The sequence below is a fragment of the Hyperolius riggenbachi genome, chromosome 8, assembly GCF_040937935.1.
Source record: "Hyperolius riggenbachi isolate aHypRig1 chromosome 8, aHypRig1.pri, whole genome shotgun sequence".
NCBI lineage: Eukaryota > Metazoa > Chordata > Amphibia > Anura > Hyperoliidae > Hyperolius > Hyperolius riggenbachi.
This window is the reverse complement of record NC_090653.1, coordinates 256,177,144-256,195,150: the sequence shown is the minus strand read 5'-3', so window position 1 is coordinate 256,195,150 and position 18,007 is coordinate 256,177,144. Positions and strand designations below refer to the sequence as shown.

Sequence of the window (18,007 nt, the reverse complement as noted above, 5' to 3'; positions counted from 1 at the left end):
GTGCTGCTGAGTAGATTTTTAGTCTGGAGGTTGACTAACCACCTGAACTCAGCTCGTCCTGTAACACCGTGGTGGATTGCTCGGGCCCTGGTGGGCCAATTTGAATTTTTTTTTTAAACACGCAGCTAGCACTTTGCTAGCTGCGTGTTTCTCCGATCACCGCCGATGCGCCGCTACCTGCCACGTAACAGGCCACTCCCTGCCCCCCCCCCCCCGAGACCCCGTGTGCAGCATAGCCAATCAGTGGTAGGCAGCGCTGAGGGGCGGTTCAGGACTCCCTCTGACGTCGATGATGTCATTCAGTTCGTCGCCATGGCAACGGGGAAGCCCTGAAGGAAATCACGTTCAGAACAGGATTTCCTGATGGGCATGATCGCCGGCGGCGATCAGAAGGGTGGGAGGGAGGAAGCAGGGAGGGGGGAATCATGTAGCTAGCGCTAGGCTAGCTACAGGATAAAAAAAACAAATTAGGTTAAACCTATTCAGATTCAGAATGCCAGGCAGGTTAATATGGCTATAAATAGATAATGGCACTGGCAAGTGAAGAAATAGTAATTGTATTTTCCAATGGCAGATAGAATACGAACTTCATTTCCACGAAGCCGCATTTCACTGACACATTGTTGCAAATCTAATGAGCTCTGCCTACGCAATCGATTAACGATCACGTCCCAAGGTGGTCTGGTAGACCACTCAAATTGCACAAAAAACTGTCAGTAATGGTTTAAATTTTGCCATCATTTGTAGTTCTATTGTGAGTGATAATTGTGTGAACCATTTATGATTTGTTTCTAGCAAACAATCTAGTGTGTATACATAGCTTAACTAATTCGGACCAAAGCCTCAGAGGCTTTTTTCCCCCAGTTTTTCACTTCCAGATCAGGGATTGGCTCAGTGATCAGGTGGCCAGGAGCCAATGAAAACAGCTCCTGACGGATGCGCAGGCACATCAGTTGCGCTCTTGCGCGAAAGAAGGCAGTTGCGGTCTAAGGGGGTCCAGGGAAGCAGTGATGGTGTCCAGGGGACGTGGGCAGCCTCTGGATCCTCTTCATAGAGTCGTAACGAATTTATTGCCGATTTACAGCGATGCGAGGCAATGCGGTGATCGCCTCGCACCAGAAACGCCAGTGGAAACAATGCCAGGGATGCAAGGCGATGCGGTGATCGGCTTGCATCAGAGGCACCAGTGGAAACGGGCCCTTACATCTTTCAGCCAGTGCTGAAAGAAATGTCAAAGGATCTGCAGGAAAAGGTAGTTCGAACTCTATAAAAAACAGGAAAGGGATAAGGAAATATCCAAGGAATTATGAGTGTCAATAAGCAGTATACAAACTAAATTAAGAAGTGAAAAATGATGTGTTCTGCTGAAACCAAACCACAGTGAGGTAGAACAGATTTCAGCCACAACTGCCAGAAAAATTGTTTGGGATGCAAGGATAACCCCACATATAACTTCAGGAGAAATACAAGTCTGAAAAAATTTGGTGTGGCACAATAAGGTGGCCCTTGAATAAAGATGCAAAAATAAAGATGGGCTGCATGGTCCGGTTGCCAGCCAAAAGCCATTACTATGCAAATGGCAAAAAAAAAAAAAAAGTATTCCACTTACAATATGCCAGACACCACAGAGACAGGCTTCAAACCTTCTGGCACAAAGTCATTCGGAGTGATGAGAATACAACTAAACTTACCAGAAGCATAGATACATTTCGAGAGGAGTCAACAAAGCCTACGATGAAAGGTATACCATTCCTACTGTGAAACAGAATTGATGGCAATGTGAATGCTGTAAGTTATCAAAAGATACTGGATGAAAATTTGCACTCATCAGCCAGGAAGCTGAGCATGGGACGTACTTGGACATCCCAATATGACAGTAATCCAAAACACAAGGCCAAGTTGACCTGTCATTGGCTACTGCGAAGTAAAGTGAAGGGTCTGGAGTGGCCATCTCAGCCATGCAGAATGCTCCACACCGCCAATAACTCTTCAAGTCAACCCAAGGAGGCCCAAGAAATCGCTCAGAAAATGGTACATGTAGCAAGTTTGCGATTTCAAGAAAATCGAAACGCTAACATGTGAACACTGTCATAGGATATCATTACACAAATCTCTTTTAGGGCGATTTGCAAAGTCGCCAGCACTAAAAAGAAAAAAAAAAAATAAGCACTCATCGTGTGGCCAAGCCCTTAAAGAGGAACGGTCACGAAAATCTTAAAATTTAAAACACATACAAATAAGTACGTTTCTTCCAGAGTAAAATGAGCCATAAATTATTTTTCTCCTATGTTGCCGTCACTTACAGTAGGTAGTAGAAATCTGACATTACGGACAGGTTTTGGGCTAGTCCATTTCTTCATGCAGAATTCTCAGCATGGCCTTTTTTCTATGCAAAGACACTCCCTGAAACAGTTATACAAAGATGCTGGCCAGCCTCCCAGCTCGCTGTACACTTTTGGCAGTTGGACGGAGCAACTGCCATTCACAACAACCCCCCATGAGAAGATGGGCTAGTCCAAAATCTGTTGGTAATGTCAGATTTCAACTACTTACTGTAAGTGACAGCAACATAGGAGAAAAGTAATTTACAGAAGGCTGCAGGAGCAGGACAGTGGGCAGGAACACGGGCAAGCTATGCATGAGCAGAGGTGCATGGCCGGCCAGATTACCGGTGGCTTATAGGACAATGGAGCAACCAAAGATAACCATGAGAGCCCACGCACTTCATGGAGCTGGAGGAAGCCCCAGGTAAGTAAATATCCAGGCTGTGGAGTGAGTACAAAAATACACCGACTCTAATTTGCATATTACAATCTTGGGGATTGAAAGTTTGTACCATAAAATGCATCTCTTAACTGCTTACGCTTAGAAATAAAAAAAAAAAAAAACGACAACTGAAGTGAGATGGATATGGAGACTGTCATATTTATTCCCTTTTAAACAATACCAGTTACCTGGCTAGATGGCTGATCTTCTGCCTCTAATACTTTTAGTCAGACTAAAACTAGTCCTTGGTAAGAGTACTTTTAGCAGATACAGACCGGAACAAAGAGCATCTATCAGGCCCTAGGCAATGTAAGTGTGAGTACATGTAAGAATGATGTGCAGGTACTCTGCAGGGGAATGAGAAGATTCTTCCTCTATTACACATTCTTTATGCACAATCTAAACCAGGTTTATGGGTGATAGACAACACCTGTGTTCAATGTGCACAACATTCTCAGTGGATTCCCTGCAGCTCTGTGGGGAGTGCATATGTAGAGTATAGTACTACTGTGTAACAAAGTAAACCTGAGAGATTAAATTTAAGTTGTATACATACCTGGTGCTTCCTCCAGCCGCCTTCAGGATAATCAATCCCTCACTGTCCTCCTCCGCCACCTGGATCTTCTGCTATGGGTCTAGGTACTTGAGCCTGTCAGGCGTAGTGCGCATAGACACTCCGCCGCAGGGATCATTCTACACCTGCGCAGCACTATTGCGCAGGCGCAAAATGCTCCTGACTGTAGGAGCGGCACGTGGCCGGACTGCACCGATTGGCTAAATTACTTGGACTCATATCAGAAGATCCAGGTGGTGGAGGTGGACAGCGAGGGACTGATTGGCCTGAAGGGGGCTGGAGGAAGCCCAAGGTATGTATAAAACTTTTCATTTCATCTGTCTCAGGTACCCTTTAATTCGTAGCCACCAATCCAAATTTTAAAGACATCAAATTATTTGATTTCATGAGCAAAGAGAGTGCATACATTTGCATAAACCAGCATCAATGCAGAATTATTTCCATCTCATTGACCATCTCTATTAGTGACACGGCTACACATTAGGCTTTATACTTACAGCATAGATGTTATTTAGTATATATGTTACGGCCAGAACCCGAAGTTTGGCCAGAACTAGAAGTGGCCGGCCACTTCGGGTTCTGGCCGGCCAATGTGCGAACTGGCCGCTGCACTGCGGCCAATGTGAGAAATGCAACAATTCCTGTAAGGTTAATGTGATGTTGTGGCCGCAGCGCAGCGGGCAAATGTATCACATCTTACTTTATTCAATGACATTAAGCCGCCCGGCTTTTTCTCTGCCTCTCTCCTCCCCCCCGCCTCTCTCTCCTCCCCCCGCCTCTCTCTCTTCTTCTCTTATGGGCAGCCGGGCGGGGACACGCGTGTCCCTCCGGAGTCGTTCGTCGCGGCAGGGGAATCCTGCCGTTCTTGCAGAGCGGGTGCTGGCAGAAGCGATGTCTGCAGCCTCCCCGCTCTGCTCTCCTGCCGCGACGAACGACTCTCCTGGACACGCGTGTCCCCGCCCGGCTGCCCATAAGAGAAGGAAGAGAGAGAGGCGAGGGGAGGAGAGAGAGGCGAGAGGAAGAGAGAAAGCGGGGAAAAAGCCGGTCGGCTTAATGTCATTGAATAAAGTAAGATGTGTGATACATTTGCCCGCTGCGCTGCGGCCACAACATCCCATTAACTTTACAGGAATTGTTGCATTTCTCACATTGGCCGCAGCGCAGCGGCCAGTTCGCACATTGGCCGGCCAGAACCCGAAGTGGCCGGCCACTTCTAGTTCTGGCCAAACTTCGGGTTCTGGCCGTAACATATATAAGAGATTCCTGTGTACACATCATATATACAGTCACAATCAGATGTGTATATCTGAGTTTAAAAATACAGGGCCTGCTTTATTGAAGCAGCACAAGTAACTATTTGATTGGTTTATATCATTTTTGTAGACTAAGCAGTTACTACTGTATGAGTATATATTATGACATTTTCATATTGTCTATTAATTACAGTATAAAGTAGTCGGTGCATTTTTTCCCTGACTAGCTCCAGGTACCCAAAATTGCTCCGACTCCACCGCCCTGTAAATATCCACATTATAGGAGGGGTCTGGTTTCCTTTAACAGATTGTTATGCATTTACATAGCACAGACATCTTCCATAGCACTGTACAGAGTATATTGTCTTGACACTGAAAGTGTATCAGAGCTGGTATAAAGCTAACATTTTATACGTACCTGGGGGTTCCTCCAGGCCCATACGCACGGATCGATCCCACGCCGCCGTCCTCAGTCTTCTGCAGCTCTGGTACCGAGTCCAGTCACGTCAGTCGGTGCCAGGCTGACGTAAGTGAAGTGCGCTCTTTGCGCATCTCTGCAGCAGCCGCTAGAGAGATACATAGAGGGCGCACTTCTGTGTAGACTGGCTCCAACTGGCTCAAGTGATGGAACCGGTATTAGAGCTGCAGAAGGCGGAGGACGGCGGCATGGGGTCGATCTGTGCGTATGGGCCTGGAGGAACCCCCAGGTACGTATAAAACGTTATCTTTATACCAGCTCTGGTTTCCTTTTAAGCGTACCTGAACTCATAACTTCCTCTGCTCTAAAAGATAAATGGCAATTACCCAGAAAAACATTTCTTTGTTACAGCCAATACAGACCATACAATAAATCTGCAGTGTCTACTTCCTGCTTTCATGGATGCAGTGTTCACAAATTAGCTACTCTACCGAGGCAACCAGCTGACATGGCAGAGATCAAATTACAGTTGTGATTAGTCATAGATGACTCACTACGCCTCCCAGATGCCCCAAGATAAGTTGCTGGCCAAAATCTTCAATATTACTGAGCAGCAAGCAGAAGCCACAGGGCTATATATCAAAAAAGTTTCCCAATAAATATGCAGCCCAATATCAAACTAAACTGGGAAACAGAGGGAAATATCAGGCCATGTCTCTGCAAAGACTTATGCTGGGTCTTCCCATATATTTCATTATACAACATAGTGATGCAATGCATACTGTTGCTATGGCGAGGGGAGGAAGGATGCAAATGACAGAGCACTTGGCAGGTGGGGTAAGAAGGGGAACAATGCAGTCAGTCATTGCCTTTGCAAGATCCAACACACTGGAACTTAAGCAGCAGTGGGTAGTAACAGTGGGGTGCAGAGGCTTCTCCAATCACAGCACCCTCTAAACTACAGCACCAAATGTTGTGATAGGCCAAATAGTGTGAAATTTCCCCATGAGGTTTCCAGGGCTGTGGAGTCTGTACAAAAATCATTTGACTCTCAACTCCCTCGGCCCGTTTATGAAACCACCAATTCAGACTCAAACTCCAGGTACCCAAAATTGCTCCGTATAAGACTCTTCGACACCACAGCCCTGCTTCTTACAGCCCCCCATAGTCTGTCAGCTCCCTTGATGTTTGCCAGGTCCCATCTGCTAGGCCCCCGTCAGCACCATAGTCAGTGACTCAGCTCAGTCACTAATTACTGCATACAGGCAGTCTTTGCGGCGTTCAACTTATGAGTATGCGTGCCCCCCCCCCCCCTCTACCACACTTCCCGATTTGGAATGATCGCACAGCACCCTACTATTTACTCTGCTTCATTCTAATGTTCTCAGTCAAAGCATATGCAACAACTTGAGACAAGACATGGGGCAGCTCAACACAACGCACTGGCTGCGAGTCTTGCCAACAAACTGCTCACCCTCAGTCAGCCGTCCAACATTCCTCCTTAGTCAGGACTGCAGTGCCCCCCCTCCTTCCCTCTGCTGTGCAAGTCGAGTGAAACACTGCTGCTCTCCTGCCTCCCCCTCCTCACTCACTGTCAAACTCCTCACAAAGCACAACAAGCTGCTTTTCACCAATTATGACCTCTTCACCTTGCTCTCCTACTCTGACTGTATGCTGTTAGTGTAAACACTGTACAAACACGCTGCCCCTGTAATCTCTGCACCTGATGCAAATGTTTCACCTTGCTTCATGAGAGAATCGGACCTGACAGTACTGGTCCAAGCCCTGTCCTATAGAGCCACATCAATCCCTGCCATGCACTGATGAGGACCAGATACTCTGACTGCATGCTATGAGTATAAACACACAGTACAAACATGCTGCCTCTAATCTCTACACCTAATGCAAATGCTTCACCTTGCTTCATGAGAGAACTGGGCTTTGAGGGCCCGTTTCCACTTGTGCGGTGCAAATTCGTTGTGGAAAAAAATTTGCATGCGGATGCTCATTTTACTGCAAATTCGCGTACGTTTTCGCAGTTTTTGTAAGTATGCGAATTTAACCATGTCAGTGGCTGTGTGCTTTTACATTGATTTTAGGCGAAAACGTACGCGAATTCGCATGGAAAATTCGCATAGCGAAAACGCATGCAAATTTCCTGTTACATTGTATGCGAATCGCACACCGCGAATTCTGATGGCTCTGCTGTGCAGATTTTTCCTGCACAGAAAAACCTTCCGTTTTCCCAACAAGTGTAAACAGGCTAATCAAGTTGTATTGGTTGTGCGAATCTGCGTGTAGAAAACTCATGCAGATTTGCAATAGTGGAAACGGGTCCTCACTGTGAACTGCACAGGAGCACAGAGGATCAGACAGGAAGGACATTGAGGGACAACAGGCGGGAGGAAGCCCCAAGTAAAAATCCTTTCCTCACATTCGTCTCAGCTTTACTTTGACAGCTAACAGTACAACACTGTACTGCTGCAGTGCAAGCCAGGCACCCACTCCCCGCACTGAATTAGCATACACTATTACACAGAGCAAGCTGGTAAATCAGGTCCTGCAGATTTGGGACCAAGTACACTGTAGAAGCAGTTTCCAAAGACACTCAAGAACAATATGAACTGCAACAAATGGAGCAGTTCTGCATTGCAAGGAGGAGGTTACGCTGGAATTTGTAGTGCCACCCACGAGAACTTAAAATCAGCTTTTTTTTTGTCAAAATCTTATTGAGATCAAACAGCCGGCATACATAAAACAGAATGGGCTCTATTCTCAAAGAGGCCAAATCACCGCAAAATATTACCGCAAAATTACCGCCAGCGGTAAAAATCTCCGCATTTTTTCTGCATTCACTAAAATTTTCCGCATGTTTTCCGCATGCGGTAAAAAGAGTGCGGAAACAGCAATTAAACGTGCGGTAAACATGCGGTAAATGTGCGGTAAAAATGCGGTAACAAAGTTGCATGAAAAATAGTTTAAACAAAAAATTTCAAAGTCCACCAAGCACAGCACTTAAGCCTCCAGACATCATTAAAATCAATGGGATGCGAAATATATCACCTACTACTTGTAGGTGGTAAAAAAAAAAAAAAAAAACACGGTAATTAACGCTGAAATAATGCGCCTAAAATATTTTGTGAATATGTTTTTTTGGCGAAAATACCGAATTTTGCGGAACTTTTTCCGCATTACTACCGCACATTTACCGCATATTTACCGCATGCAAATTTTGTGAATCTCAACATGGCGATGTTTTGGTCGCAAATTTCCCACACTGACTTTACCGCATGCGGGAAGTCATTGAGAATAGAGCCCAATATGAAACAGAAGCTCAACTGAAATAGCAAACAGGATGAATATCCTCACACAGATGGCAAAATATACAGGGGACACCTATCCCATTAAGTTTATATTCAAACAAGTATATTATATTATTATTATTATTAATTGTATTTATAAAGCGCCAACATATTACGCAGCGCCAACATATTACGCAGCAGTATATAAAACTATACAATCAACCTTGTAGAGCCAATAGGTTTGCTCCTCAACAAACGTTAATGAATGCATAGGAGAAAACCTATAATGGATGAACAAATACAACAACAACAAAAAGCAGCAATCTTTTAAAGGGGTATGAAACTCAAAACTCATTTTTGCTCTTAAAGGATACGTCCAAGCAGATTAAAAAAAACAAAAATCCACTTACCTGTGGCTTCCTCAAGCCCCTGTTAGCCGTCCTGTGCCCTCGCTGCAGCTCTGGTGGCTCTCGGTCTCCTCCGCTGCAGAGGGTCAGCTTCTTCTGCTCTCCAGCATGCGGCTCACGTGGTCAGGCTGACGTCTTTAGGACGCAGTACAGTCTGGATGAAGTCAGCGCGACTCCGTAAGCTGCACGGTGGAGCGCAGAAAGCGGCGACCCAGAAGCCGAGCTGGCAAGGTCAGCATCTGCAGCGCAGGACACCGGGAGCCACTGGAGCTGCGGCGAGGGCAGAGGACGGCTGCCAGGGGCTGGAGGAAGCCCCAGGTAAGTGGATTTTTGTTTTTTAATCTGCTTGGACGTATCCTTTAAACATTAAACACTGCTAAACCTGAAGACCGACATTATGTTACTATGAAGAATGTGGTTTACACTTCCTTAACAGTATAGAGATGGAATGAATTGCTGCTGCAAACAAAAACGTAGAGAAAGTTCTCAGCTATTCTGCATTGTTTACACAGCTTAGTATAACTGAACACAATCATTTTCAGCAGCAATGGTGATCTTATCAATAAACTTTTGAGTGTAGTACGTCTCAGTATTAACCCTTCCATTATACTTTGTTTTCAGGTTCACTATAAACAGCATAGAACTAATAGCAAACAAATAAAAGTAGATACTTACCTATGGAGAGGGAAGGTCTTAATCTCAGAGCCTTCCCGGTCCTCATTTGTCCCAGCGCTGGGCCTCAGTGCAGTATTTGACCAGCTTGGTCAAATAAGTCTTTGGCCCTCCTCACACGAGCGGATCTATACTGCGCACATGCAAGTCCACGCTCACGCATGTGCAGTAAGGATGAGCGCTGGAAGCACCACTTTCGAAGACTGCAGAAAAGTCCTGAAGGTGCATGACTGCAACAGGCAATGGCAGTGGAGCAACGGGACAGAGGGGACCAGGAAGGCTCAATGGGATCCAGAGCCTTTCCTCTACATAGGCAAGTATCTAACACTTCAGGATTGCTGTAATGTCGTAGCTTAGACCCTAGATGCACTGAGATGAAACTCTGATATCAAGTTGAACAAACTTTTCTGGGTATTCAGGTATTAAGCATCTATTTTTATCAAACAGTGCCAATTGGCCATGCAAGGGCCAACTAAGAACAAAGTCTCATGCTGGAAGTTGTAGCCCACAATGGAGATGCTGGGAGCAGTAGTAGTGGACATTCCGTGAGCAGTATTCCCCTGCACACAGCGGTCATGCTGCGAGCAGCGATCCGCCCCCTGCTGCAGACAGTGGTCATGCTGGGAGCAGCGGTCCGCCCCCTGCTGCACACAGTGGTCATGCTGGGAGCAGCAGGCCCCCCCCTGCTGCACACAGTGGTCATGCTGGGAGCAGTGATCTGCCCCCCTGCTGCACACAGTGGTCATGCTGGGAGCAGCGGTCCACCCCCTGCTGCACACAGTGGTCATGCTGGGAGCAGCGGGCCCCCCCCTGCTGCACACAGTGGTCATGCTGGGAGCAGCGATCCGCCCCCCCCTGCTGCACACAGTGGTCATGCTGGGAGCAGCTGTCTGCCCCCCTGCTGCACACAGTGGTCATGCTGAGAGCAGCGGTCCACCCCCTGCTGCACACAGTGGTCATGCTGAGAGCAGCGGTCCGCCCCCTGCTGCACACAGTGGTCATGCTGAGAGCAGCGGCCCCCCCTGCTGCACACAGTGGAGATGCCCCCCTGCTGCACACAGTGGAGATGCTGGGAGCAGACCCCCCCTGCTGCACACAGTGGAGATGCTGGGAGCAGACCCCCCCCCCCCCGCTGCTGCACACAGTGGCCATGCTGGAAGCAGTAGTCCCCCCTGCACACAGTGGCCATGCTGGAAGCAGTAGTCCCCCCTGCACACAGTGGCCATGCTGGAAGCAGTAGTCCCCCCTGCACACAGTGGCCATGCTGGAAGCAGTAGTCCCCCCTGCACAGTGGCCATGCTGGAAGCAGTAGTCCCCCCTGCACACAGTGGTCATGCTGGAAGCAGTAGTCCCCCCTGCACACAGTGGTCATGCTGGAAGCAGTAGTCCCCCCTGCACACAGTGGTCATGCTGGAAGCAGTAGTCCCCCCTGCACACAGTGGTCATGCTGGAAGCAGTAGTCCCCCCTGCACACAGTGGTCATGCTGGAAGCAGTAGTCCCCCCTGCACACATTGGTCATGCTGGAAGCAGTAGGCCCCCCTGCACACATTGGTCATGCTGGAAGCAGTAGGCCCCCCTGCACACAGTGGTCATGCTGGAAGCAGCAGACCCCCCCCCCTCCTGCACACAGTGGAGATGCTGGGAGCAGCAGACCCCCCCCCCCCCCCTGCACACAGTGGAGATGCTGGGAGCAGCAGCCCCCCCCTGCACACAGTGGAGATGCTGGGAGCAGCAGTCCCCCCCCCCCTGCACACAGTGGAGATGCTGGGAGCAGCAGCCCCCCCCCCCCTGCACACAGTGGAGATGCTGGGAGCAGCAGCCCCCCCCCCCCCCCCTGCACACAGTGGAGATGCTGGGAGCAGCAGCCCCCCCCCCCTGCACACAGTGGAGATGCTGGGAGCAGCAGTCCCCCCCCTGCACACAGTGGAGATGCTGGGAGCAGCAGTCCCCCTCCTGCACACAGTGGAGATGCTGGAAGCAGCAGTCCGCCTCCTGCACACAGTGGAGATGCTGGGAGCAGCAGTCCCCCTCCTGCACACAGTGGAGATGCTGGGAGCAGCAGTCCCCCTCCTGCACACAGTGGAGATGCTGGGAGCAGCAGTCCCCCTCCTGCACACAGTGGAGATGCTGGGAGCAGCAGTCCCCCTCCTGCACACAGTGGAGATGCTGGGAGCAGCAGTCCCCCTCCTGCACACAGTGGAGATGCTGGGAGCAGCAGTCCCCCTCCTGCACACAGTGGAGATGCTGGGAGCAGCAGTCCCCCTCCTGCACACAGTGGAGATGCTGGGAGCAGCAGTCCCCCTCCTGCACACAGTGGAGATGCTGGGAGCAGCAGTCCCCCTCCTGCACACAGTGGAGATGCTGGGAGCAGCAGTCCCCCTCCTGCACACAGTGGAGATGCTGGGAGCAGCAGTCCCCCTCCTGCACACAGTGGAGATGCTGGGAGCAGCAGTCCCCCTCCTGCACACAGTGGAGATGCTGGGAGCAGCAGTCCCCCTCCTGCACACAGTGGAGATGCTGGGAGCAGCAGTCCCCCTCCTGCACACAGTGGAGATGCTGGGAGCAGCAGTCCCCCTCCTGCACACAGTGGAGATGCTGGGAGCAGTAGTCCCCCCCCCCCTGCCCACAGTGGAGATGCTGGGAGCAGTAGTCCCCCTGCCCACAGTGGAGATGCTGGGAGCAGTAGTGCTCCTGCACACAGTGGAGATGCTGGGAGCAGTAGTGCTCCTGAGTCCTGCACACAGTGGAGATGCTGGGAGCAGTAGTCCCCCTCCTGCACACAGTGGAGATGCTGGGAGCAGTAGTCCCCCTCCTGCACACAGTGGAGATGCTGGGAGCAGTAGTCCCCCTCCTGCACACAGTGGAGATGCTGGGAGCAGTAGTCCCCCTCCTGCACACAGTGGAGATGCTGGGAGCAGTAGTCCCCCTCCTGCACACAGTGGAGATGCTGGGAGCAGTAGTCCCCCTCCTGCACACAGTGGAGATGCTGGGAGCAGTAGTCCCCCTCCTGCACACAGTGGAGATGCTGGGAGCAGTAGTCCCCCTCCTGCACACAGTGGAGATGCTGGGAGTAGTAGTGTTAGCAGTGAGATCACACAGACGTACCGCAGACAGTGAGGTTATGCACGGTCCCGGGCAGCAGGCGGTGCGAGTCGATCAGCTGGTACCAGCCATTGGGGTAGACAGGCGGCAGGTCCCCCTTCTTCCTCCTCCTCCGCACCAGGTTAGCGGTGTAAGCTCGGTCCCGCCCCCTCTCCGGGATGTACCCCACCTCATCCGGGCCCCGCAGCAGCTCCAGGGGACGTCCCAGCAGCCGCCATCCCCAGCCCGCCAGCGGCAGCAGCAGGAGCAGCCCCGCCGCCAGCACGGGGGACAGCGGGCTCCGGGGGTACTCCGAGGGGAGGCGGGGCAGCAGCTGCGCACTCAGCAGCAGGCTGGCGGCACTGGCCAGAAGCACGGCGCCCAGAACACACAGCACCGCCAGGGACAGCAGCGAGCGCGGGACCGACTCCATGCCACCGGCGTGCTGCCACCGAGTGTCCCCGCCCCGCCCTCTCCTCCACTTATCACCTGTCTCCATGGCTACTCGCCCAGCCCCTGCTCACCTGTGTGCACCTGACCCCGCCCCGCCTGGCCCGGAGCTCCAGCTTCTCACATGGCTTCTTAGCGTCCAGCCCCGCCTACCTCCATTCCGCCCCGCCCACTCTGCCTCTCATCCCGTCTCAGTGGAAACCTGCCCCGCCCCGCACTCAGCTGTCTGCAGCCCGCCCCGTATCCTCCCTCACCTACTGTTTCTATGGCAACCCGCTCCGCCCCACACGCTTTCTCCTCACCTGCCCAAATCCATGGCAACCGCTTCATCCAGTCCACATCTTTACGCGCTGCTGGTACTGACACCTCCACTGACACCGGTGCCACATGCACTGTGAAATGTTCTGCACTGACGCACTGATAGTTCCACTGCACTGACACCTCTACTTTCTACACTGGTGCTACTCATTATCTGTACTGACACCAGGGGAGGACTGGCCAGGGGGGAAGGGGGGAGATTTCCCCCCAGGCTGCCTCTCCTTTAATGATTTAGGGCTGGCCGATCCACCAACTGCTTCGATAATTATCCAATCGGATGAAAATCTGTGCCGCCACAAGCATGCCCAATCAAGAATTTGACTTATTTTGGGTGGAAAGTAGTTGAATTTATCAATCTGAGATGGTGGGAAATCTCGGGCCGATGTATTAAGTGCGATAATAACAAACTATGTACGCAGTGGAAACCCTGGCGTTTTCCCTCAAAATCTATTATGTACTCCACGGTGCCTGTGCATTTATACTTTACCTGTCATGCTGTCCCTCTAGTATCCTTGCTGTATTTCTGCATTGGCATGACCATTATATACCAGTATATAGCACGTGGGGCGCATGTGACGTCATTTGGGCTGGGGCTGCCATGAAACCGGGCCTCTAGTTTGTGTTTTCCCTCCAGGCCAAAAGGTCCCAGTCCTCCCCTGACTGACACTCCCCTTTGCCATCACTGACACCGCTTCAACCTGCACTGATGTCACTGCTATATGCACTGCTATCTTCACTGACACCAGTGCTTCCTCCACTGCTACCTTCATGGTCAACACTGCTCCCTCCACTGACACCACTTCTGCCTACACTGGCACAACTGCTCCCTCCACTGACACCACTGCTGCCTACACTGACACCACTGCTACGGTACCTACACTGACGCCAATGCTACCTCCACTGACACCAGTACTTCCTCCACTGCTATCTACACTGACACAACTGCTCCCTCCACTGACACCACTGCCGCCTACACTGATACCACTGCTGCCTACACTGACACAACTGCTACCTACACTGACGCCAATGCTACCTCCACTGACACCAGTGCTTCCTCCACTGCTATCTTCACGGTCATCACTGCTCCCTCCACTGACACCACTTCTGCCTACACTGACACAACTGCTCCCTCCACTGACACCACTGCTGTCTACACTGACACAACTGCTCCCTCCACTGACACCACTGCTACCTCCACTGACACCAATGCTCCCTCCACTGACACCACTGCTCCCTCCACTGACACCACTGCTTCTGCTTCTTCCACCACTAACATCGCTGCTGCTACCTTCACTGACACCACTGCTACCTCCACTGGCCTCACTGCTACCTACACTGACACCACTGCTTCCTCCACCGACACCACTGCTTCCTCCACTGACACCACTGCTTCCTCCACCACTAACATTGCTGCTACCTTCACTGACACCACTGCTACCTCCACTGGCCTCACTGCTACCTACACTGCCACCACTGCTTCCTACACTGACACCACTTCTTCCTCCACTGGCCTCACTGCTACCTACACTGACACCACTGCTACCTACACTGACACCACTGCTGCCTTCACCGACACACCACTGCTTCCTCCACTGACACCACTGCTTCCTCCACCACTAACATCGCTGCTGCCTTCACTGACAACACTGCTTCCTCCACTGGCCTCACTGCTACCTACACTGACACCACTGCTTCCACCACTGGCACCACTGCTACCTCCACTGACACCACTGCTACCTCCACTGACACCACTGCTTCCTCCACTGACACAACTGCTTCCTCCACTAACATCGCTGCTACGTACATTGACACCACTGCTTTCTCCACTGACACCACTGCTATCTCCACTGCCACCACTGCTACCTACACTGACACCACTGCTTCCTCCACTGACACCACTGCTCTCCCCACTGGCCTCACTTCTTCCCACACTGACACCACTGCTTCCTCCACTGACACCACTGCTACCTCCACTGCCACCACTGCTTCATCCACTAACATCGCTGCTACGTACATTGACACCACTGCTTTCTCCACTGACACCACTGCTACCTCCACTGACACCACCACTGAAACCACTGCTTCCTCCACTGGCCTCATTGCTACCTACACTGACTCCACTGCTACGTCCACTGACACCACTGCTACCTACACTGACACCACTGCTTCCTCCACTGACACCAATGCTGCATCTGCTGACACCACTGCTTCCTCCACTGACACCACTGCTGCCTCCACTGACACCACTGCTACCTCCACTGGCCTCACTGCTACCTACACTGCCACCACTGCTTCCTCCACTGACACCACTGCTGCATCTGCTAACACCACTGCTTCCTCCACTGACACTACTGCTTTCTCCACTGGCCTCACTGCTACCTACACTGACACCACTGCTTCCTCCACTGGCCTCACTGCTACCTACACTGACACCACTGCTACTTCCACTGGCCTCACTGCTCCCTCCACTGACACCACTGCTACCTACAGTGACACTACTGCTACCTCCACTGACAGCACTGCCTTCTCCACTGACACCACTGCTACCTACAGTAATACTACTGCTACATCCACTGAAATCACTGCTTCCTATACTGACACCACTGCTACCTACAGTGACACCACGGCTTTCTCCACTGACACTACCGCTACCTCCACTGATACCACTGCTCCCTCCGCTAATACTACTGCTTCCTCCACTGACACCACTGCTTCCTCCACTGACACCACTGCTAGTTCTTCCTCCACTGACACCACTGTCACCTACACTGACACCACTGCTTCCCCCACTGACACCACTGTCACCTACACTGACACCACTGCTAGTTCTTCCTCCACTGACACCACTGTCACCTACACTGACACCACTGCTTCCCCCACTGACACCACTGTCACCTACACTGACACCACTGCTTTGCCCACTGACATTACTGCTACTGAAACTGACACCACTGCTACCGAAACTGACACTACCGCTACCTCCACTAATACCACTGCTCCCTCCGCTAATACTACTGCTTCCTCCACTGACACCACTGCTTCCTCCACTGACACCACTGCTAGTGCTTCCTCCACTGACACCACTGTCACCTGCATTGACACCGCTGCTACTTCCACTGACACCAATGCTTCCCCCACTGACACCACTGTCACCTACACTGACACCACTGCTTTGCCAACTGACATTACTGCTACCGAAACTGACACCACTGCTCCCTCCACTGGCCTCACTGCTCCCTCCACTGACACAACTGCTACCTACAGTGACACTACTGCTATCTCCATTGACACCACTGCCTCCTCCACTGACACCACTGCTACCTACAGTAATACTACTGCTACATCCACTGAAACCACTGCTTCCTCTACTGACACCACTGCTGCCTCCACTGACACCACTGCTTTCTCCAGTAACACCACTGCTTCCTATACTGACACCACTGCTACCTACAGTGACACCACGGCTTTCTCCACTGACACTACCGCTACCTCCACTGATACCACTGCTCCCTCCGCTAATACTACTGCTTCCTCCACTGACACCACTGCTTTCTCCACTGACACCACTGCTTCCTCCACTGACACCACTGCTAGTTCTTCCTCCACTGACACCACTGTCACCTACACTGACACCACTGCTTCCCCCACTGACACCACTGTCACCTACATTGACACCACTGCTTTGCCCACTGACATTACTGCTACCGAAACTGACACCACTGCTACCGAAACTGACACCAAACTTCTACCTACACTGACACCACTGCACTGCCACCTATGCCACCTGCACTGATATTTATAACGTCCTACACTGACACTTCTGGTTTTGTTGACAGTTCCCATTACCTGCACCCAGATGTCTACCTTCTGCACTGGCAATGCTCATTAACTGCCCTGCACTGACATGTCCTTTGCCTTCCCTGACACCATTTCCACCTGCTGATGTTGCTGCTATATGCACTGACTCCTTTGTGGGGGGGGGAGGGGGCACACTGGATTTTCAGCTTACCACAGACAATTTTGCCTTTTGCAGTGTTGTGCTTATTTTGCAGAATTCAGCCTACGTTCAGCTGACTGTCGGCAATGGGAGTTGCATGCAAAATGTGCGATAAAATAGTGCAAGTAGCAATTTTTTTTCATGCATGTGGGGGGGGGGGGGGGGGACACTGGATTTTCAGCTTACCACAGACAATTTTGCCTTTTGCAGTGTTGTGCTTATTTTGCAGAATTCAGCCTACGTTCAGCTGACTGTCGGCAATGGGAGTTGCATGCAAAATGTGCGATAAAATAGTGCAAGTAGCAATTTTTTTTCATGCATGTGGGAACTGCACTGTGACCCAGCATATCGATTAACATGGGCTGTCTCATCTGATGAGTTCTGCATGAAAAGGAGCGCAGTCGTGATATTTAGGAGGGTCCCAGAAAGTGGAAGAGGTCTGGAGGACAGCGCGGGAAGCCCCTGGAGGATCCGAAAGCTTCCCTCTCCTTAGGTACGGTAAGTATTTTATTTTTGACTCTTTAACCACTTCACCACTGAGGGGTTTTACCCCTTGAGCACCAGAGCAATTTTCACCTTTCAGCGCTCCTTCCATTAATTCGTCTATAACTTTATCATTACTTATCGCAATGAAATGAACTATATCTTGTTTTTTTTCGCTACCAATAAGTCTTTCTTTAGGTGGGACATTATGGCAAGAATTATTTTATTCTAAATGTGTTTTAATGGTCAAATAGGAAAAAATGTGGGAAAAAAATCATTATTTTT

At 50.7% G+C, this 18,007-nt stretch overlaps 1 protein-coding gene across 1 annotated transcript in view; it reads right to left on the bottom strand.

Moving 5' to 3' along the window:
* The window catches only part of LOC137527779 (cholesterol 7-desaturase nvd-like), a 78,611-nt gene extending 65,665 nt beyond the window's left edge, over window positions 1–12,946 (bottom strand). Inside the window, exon 1 of the mRNA XM_068248670.1 lies at window positions 12,499–12,946. Coding sequence (XP_068104771.1) covers window positions 12,499–12,907 — 409 coding nt within the window. The 5' untranslated portion in view covers window positions 12,908–12,946. The remainder of the gene's footprint in view (window positions 1–12,498) is intronic.
* Between the last annotated feature and the right edge of the window lie 5,061 nt (window positions 12,947–18,007).